Source organism: Pterocles gutturalis, unplaced genomic scaffold, assembly GCF_000699245.1.
Source record: "Pterocles gutturalis isolate BGI_N339 unplaced genomic scaffold, ASM69924v1 scaffold37452, whole genome shotgun sequence".
NCBI lineage: Eukaryota > Metazoa > Chordata > Aves > Pterocliformes > Pteroclidae > Pterocles > Pterocles gutturalis.
This window is the reverse complement of record NW_010114069.1, coordinates 96,547-103,410: the sequence shown is the minus strand read 5'-3', so window position 1 is coordinate 103,410 and position 6,864 is coordinate 96,547. Positions and strand designations below refer to the sequence as shown.

The 6,864-nt window shown below is 37.3% G+C and overlaps 1 protein-coding gene across 1 annotated transcript in view; it reads right to left on the bottom strand.

Annotated features, from left to right (window-relative positions):
- Window positions 1-605: 605 nt before the first annotated feature.
- Window positions 606-6,864, bottom strand: part of LOC104462686 (phosphatidylinositol 3,4,5-trisphosphate-dependent Rac exchanger 1 protein-like) — an 8,290-nt gene continuing 2,031 nt past the window's right edge. Inside the window, exons 2-4 of the mRNA XM_010074730.1 lie at window positions 5,291-5,406; window positions 4,152-4,301; window positions 606-764 (exon numbers count right to left, since the gene is read on the bottom strand). Of these exons, the coding sequence (XP_010073032.1) occupies window positions 613-764; window positions 4,152-4,301; window positions 5,291-5,406 (418 nt within the window). The 3' untranslated portion in view covers window positions 606-612. The remainder of the gene's footprint in view (window positions 765-4,151; window positions 4,302-5,290; window positions 5,407-6,864) is intronic.

The window sequence follows — 6,864 nt, the reverse complement described above, 5'->3', positions numbered from 1 at the left end:
AACAGCCCCACTGTTCCCATATCTAATCTCTGATCTGATTTGTCCATGGGGTCTCTCTTCTTCTGCCTCATACATGTCATTCTTAAGAATAATTTTGTAATATTTTTTGTAATATAAATATAGCCTGAGTGAAAGAGGGTTTTTTCCAGCCAATAAAGCCCCATACTTCTTACAAATGCATCAGGTTTCCTTGTGTGTTACACTGACAAACAGGAAACTTCTAAATTCAATCCTGACACTTGGACAGTTCTGTTGGATTTAAACATCACCTGGTAAGCATTTGCTCGTATACAAAAGAGGATATAGGTTAGGCCACCAACAGCCCTGAGCTTGTGGGAAGTAAGGTATTTTTTCTTCCTCCTTTTGCTGAATTGAAACAGCTGTTCTGAGTTACTGTACAATAGAATGAGCTGTCAGGACACAGACTGTGTATGGTGTTAAAACAGAAATCAATAATTAATTTTAATAAATCAAAACTGTAATGGGGGTTATGGCCTTTTCAATTAAGCTGCATCAATGCACATCTGATCTGACCTCACACTGCCATCCCCAGAAAATCAAGAGTCCATTCTTTTAATTGGTATGAAAAGGGCTTTTCAATTCAAATGCCACTTACTTGCCAAGAAAACACTTGGGAACAGTACTTAATTTTCTCCTCCTGTCTTTGATAAGGTTCACTTTCTTGCTCATCATCATTTGGTACAGCTTTTCTCCTTTCTCTGCAATCATGACGTATGCATCCCTCTCCATTCCCAGTTTCAAACCTGGAATACAAAGTAGAAATTCCTTCAGATCCTAAACATCAGATAAAAGTGTTTGCTCATAGTCAAAAACTAAGGCCAAACAGAAAAAAAATGGCAGAAGCACAAAAATTAAACAACTTATTTTTCAAATAAGGGGGAAATTGGGTCATTTATTTATGTGAGTACAAAACTGCCATTGGCCAGTTTAGCACCACCAAGATGCTTGCAGCTTTTCCTCTACATTTTGAAAAGAAGCTTTAAACTTATTGTTACATCACATCACACAAAGTAGAATGGTTTACAGAACATGGAGAAGTTCCAAAGCAAGATAAAACATATACCTTCTGAAACTGATTTCCTGCTGCAATTTCACTTTTGACCCTGAAATAACTGCCATCATAAGACTTGTTCAAGGCAGCTAAATGCTTGACAGAGCAGACGACTTTTTGAGTGTTCTATTACTTGAAGCCAAAAATACAAACCTGCTGAAATCAAATTCACATCCTCAAATAAATCAAAACTAGTCAGGAACATTATTTTATCAACCTTTCTTAATTAGCCTATTTACTAATACCCCTGGGCTAAAAGTACAGTTTGATAATCACATTATCCAGGCAAGGAAAGAAATACTGAATGATCTAAGGAATTACAAAGAACTGGATACAGAGAAAATTTCAGGTCTGCTTTGTATGAGTTTCCACATAGCTCATGTAAACTTGAAAATTGCTACAGTCAGGAGGCTGATCTCTGAAAACAAGTGTCTATGCTACAACTGTCATCATAGCTGGCATCTTCTGGCACTCTTCCTTCAGATTTGCAAATTGCTTTAGGAGAACAGCACATGAGAAAAGTTGGTTTGCTGCTGTAGATGTTTTGTCTATTCCAGCCTGAACAAATCATTTTGTTTTCTGGGTTTGTTATTCTAGAACTTGCAAATCTACACAACTCTGGAGTCCAAAACAGAGGCACAGATTTTAGACAACTCTAAGATTAGCTTGAAAACAGGCAGCCTGAATTGGTCCTGTACTTACATGCCTAATTCTTACAGAGATTGACATTAGGCAGAATTTAAGTGATCAGTGTAAGGCTAGAAAGTGAAAATTGTACATTCTTTGGGAAGAGCAGTTCACCCTAACTGGACATAAATCCTGCTGCTTTATAGTAAGATACTGAAGTTAATTAACAGCCTTTTGTGTCATCAGAGCTACTTTCTAGCTTTTTGAAAATGCTTATTGCATTGGATTAGAGGCTTGAAACGCATGTTCCAGAAATTAGACTTGCACAATATTTTGTCTTTCAAATACAGTATTTCTTTCATGTGTCCAATATCTGGCTAAAAGTTTTGGCTCTGCAAATCCCCTGGCTTATTGCCGTTATTCTTCCATCCTCCTCTTCCCCCAGTACTGTGACCCAATTCAACGCGAACGCTGACACATGTAGCCAAGGCTAATTTGCAACGCGAATTTGTGATAGAAAACAGCCTGTGTAAGAGTATACATGCTTCCTGCTGGTCTTACATCACTGAATTCCCCAAGCTCTGATGTAAATGGCAGACTGGAATGCACATTCTACCAAACTCATCCTACAGAATTGGGAATCTCACCAGGCTTTCTAATCCAAACACTGATATCTCTGTGACTTTGTAAGGACTCTGATCCAAGGGAGATTTTCCAATAAGGTCTGGAATGTCTGCCAGAATATCTATGCTTATCCCAAGTGCCTGTCATCAGCTGCCACATCATAAAACTATATGACAAAAAGCATCAGAAAAAAAAACACTCTTACTAGCCAATGCTGCATGGAAAACTTTGAGAAACTTTCTATTAAGGCACAGTTATTTTCCCTTCCTAATATTTATTTCGGTCACCTCCTCATCTTCTCAAGCTCCCTGTTCACATATGGTCTGTTTTTCTAGTCCTGTCTTTTTACTTCTTATTGAACCTTCTCTCTCCTCACACATTTTACCTGAGGCACAGGAAATTCCGCAGAGCACTAGTGACCTCACAAAGTGAAAACCCACTATGAAATGGAGACTCACTGGATCTTTTACAGATATGATTTAGCACTCTGAGGGTAAAAGAGCCAAGAAATGCATTTTTAATAAAATACAAATAAAATATTTTTATTTAAAAAAAAACAAACATGGGGAAGATCAGGATGATCTTACAGTAGAGTGGAATGCAGAACTGAACTATGAGCAAAAATAAAAACTGATCTTTTCTGTTGCTTTCAGGTAGCTCTTTTGAATTTACACCATGCCCAATGTACATTTTGAAGGTAATGTCCTTGCTATCATCAAAAGGTGTGTTGGGGTTTACATATGATAAAGTATGTTAGAAATGTTTTATATTCCATGGTAACAAATAACACTTCAATGTGTGTTGTGTTTAGCAGATTACATGCAAAATTTTGTAACATAAAAAGTAAGACTTGGATTTCAAAGGACATCAAATTATTTAGATACTCTGCTTTCATTAAACCTCAGTGACAGATCCGTAACTTTTTAAAACCACTTTAAAAATCTAAAGCTTTATTGCTTAGCAAGTTTAAGTTCTGAAAACACACTACTAAAAAAGTGTTTCAAACTGACCCCTTACAATATTAGATGAGCAATTACATCTTTAACGGAGTTGCATGTGCAGAGCAGGGAACCACTTCTAAAAGTCAGGTACAGAATGTTTTAAAATAAGTGTCATTTTCGCTGGCAATGAGCTATTACTGGTCCCATTGAGCAAGCAGGGAAACAGGTTCACTTGTGAAAGATAGTTCTGACTTCTAAAGGAACTCAGAACTTCTGTCACCCACCCTGATTCATGACTTCTATTGTACAACACTATTTCAGGATAAGCTTAGTTTTTGTTTAATTCCACAAGAAAAGACAAAAGTGACAACATCTGCATACATTTGTCACTGTTCTCAGTCTAAGTGTAGTACTTCTACAGTTTTTTTCGATGAACTGTTCTTTTTATTTCAAGACCATGGAGGCTGAGTTTGTGAGAACAAGTCTGTGTCACTGCCTTTGGAAAAAGGCTGCAAGCTGGATTTTGTTTCCTTTTACTGATAGACACAACACAATTTTATCTTATTTACAAATACCGACAAAAAAATGAAATTGATTACACATATTTTTTTTCACAGTAATCCAATGCATCAAAGAAACTGACTCTGGTAAATAAAAATATTTTATAAACATACTGACACAAGTCCATAAAAACTCCAAGGTATGCATTCATAAATATTTGTTATCAATTACCTGATTTTCTTTGTCATTAAGGACAGATTTCAATTCTGCCCATGGAGGAAAAACTGCAACCTTTTCTTTTTCTCTCAGATCCTTATACATGCATATACATTTCTCCTTTATACACAAGTTCATTCAGTGCATTAGAAAATACATTATCCACTTACTCTCTCTCTGCTCCCTTTCCTTGATTATAGCATCCAGCCATTTCTGTTTGTCCTCTGCAGTCTTGGCCATACAGACAAACCATTTGTTTTTGGCTGTGTTGTGTATCTTCCAGCCATTTGTCACAGTGTAGCCGTTGCTGTGGTAATCTGCTGTAAAAACCCAAAGCACAATGCACACGGTGAATAGCAGCCCTGCTATTTCAATCAAATCAGTGTGGGACACCTTCATTAAAATTCTCCTCTTTGAAGAGCGTGACTTCTCGTGCACGAGAAGATGTTCCTCGTGCATCAGTCTTACCGACTGTCAATGTGACTAGTTGCTACTTACCACTCTGGAAGTACAAATCTTAACAGAAGTTAAGGCTAGGCTTTTCAAACTGACTGAATGCTTCAGTCCTAAGAGTGACACTTTGTAATTTCACCTCAGAAGAAGAACTAAAAATATTTTAAATACAATGACATCAGTGAAAAAGTCTATAATGTTTGTTCAGGTTATTTCTTCTGAACTTTCTGGGGACACAGTAACTTTTTGCACTGTAAGGAATTTTGTCCACAGGACATGGAAACTCTTTAAGTCTGTTTAAAGGACATAATATTAATTCCTGACTTATTGCAATAGGAGCAGGGGCTGCTGTGGCCTTTGTGGATGAAATAAGAAACCCATACAGTCTTCCTGCCTGTGTCAGAACACAAGAATTGTAACACAACAATATTCCCATATTTCATCCATGGCCACATTCCATGCTACTGATTTGATGCTAAGACTAATATTTGGTAGTATTCTAAATGCGAAGAAGATCCAGAAGTTCTGTTATTATAGCTGTAATGGCTTAAGATGCAAGAAAAGAAAGGATGGAAAGAAGATAAAGTATCTTTTACTAAATTAACTTGGATTAGGAGAAAAAATAGACAAGCTTCTGGGTACACACTCTTCACAAGGTCATTTCAGAATGAAGGACTAGTGCATGAAAGCATATCCAGTCTTTCAACTATATAACGTGGTCTAATAATGAGGGCATCAGAAGTCACATAGCTTACTCCAGATTTCATTAAAGGAGATGGACGAGTACTTTTGCACCAACTTCCAATGCAAGGTCTGGACTTGCTGTGTCGCTAAAAGACAGTATTTGGTCTCTTACCTGTTCCATCTTCCACATTCTCCACCTCCATGACTTCTGTATTTATTCGGCCCCTGAAGATATAAAGGGACCCGTTGATTGACTTCGTCCGTTTAGATGGTTTTTTCCCAGTAACTCTGGAATTAGGATTTACACTGTTAGCAATACATAAGCAAACACTGCAACATACACACACATAAATCAATCTGAGTCATGACTATTAAAAAAGGATTTCAGTATAATGTTTTGTGGTATTTGACCACGTCTCTGACCGTAAATAATTGGAATACTCTATCAGCTCGCAAAGATAAGCACACAACAGTGTCAGTACACTGATAAAGAGCTTATTTTGCAAGATTATGTGAAGATTGGGATGCCTTAGAGATTTACATTCTTGATGACTGACTGAAATGCCAGTACAACTGAACTGCACATGGCTTCAGGATGAAAACTGCAATATCACCTGACACAATGTTACATTTGCCTCCTCTGTTTACCTAAAGCTTTGACAAATCTGCGGTCTGTGTACCAAGTTTCAAGTACGAAATGAAACAGGGAAAGAAGCTGGTGTCACATGGTCTGGCATTTGTGAAAGTGCTGCTGTGGCAATTTTGCACCAAAGTTTACATCCTTATCTATAAACTTTATAGTGTCTCTGTTGAAGTGTCTTATAAAAAAATTCAGGAAAGCACTTTTCATTGCCAGTTATGGTCTGATTTTTTTATGTCTAGAATAGGTTTAAAACTATCCAACTGACACCTGCTGAGCTTTAATATGTAAGAACAACCCTGCTATGTGAACCAAAACACAACTGGTCAAATGATCATCATTTGTGATGGCAAGTGTCCAAACTCTGTAGAGTGAAGGGACTGCTGTGGCAACTTGCCAGGAGCTCATAAGATTAAAAGAATATTGCAATAAAAAACAGCTGGGGAGAAAATTTCTGTCAAAGTGAAATACTGATGATAAATTAAGGTGAGAGGAGAATCACCAAGCTTTTCTGAACAATTTTTCCTTTTACAACTAGCTTTAGTGACAACATACATTTAGTGATGACCATATATCTACATCTAATCAGACTGACAGGGACTGAGATCTTGGAGCTATTAGATCATTTCCTACAGACGACTGCTGGAGTCAAAAGAAAAGCTGTCCTGGCAGCCCTAGTGAAACTCTTTAAATACTCAGCCCATTTCCCCACATGAAACATATTGTTCTTGACATGAGGATTCAATTTAAACAGCAGTCTATGATCCTGCTAAAAACACAAAACAACACTCAGCCCTGAAAATCTATGTCATCAGTTTGTCAGACTTCCCTAAGCTTCTGCAAAAATGATGAGACTGCAGTCTTAGATCTAAAATCACAGATCCAATTCTGATTTTAAACACACCTTCAACTGGTCTCCACAATGCTACTCCTAACTTCCGCTATTGTGAAAAGATACAATGCCCAAATTCAAATGGCTGCGTTGTTGACTACTCATCAAGGATGAGGCCTGAACTCTGATTGCACTTTTCAATCAAGAAAAACTCCTGTGATTTCTACAAGATAAGCATAGCATAACTGAGATGAGAACCAAGCCATTCAATTTC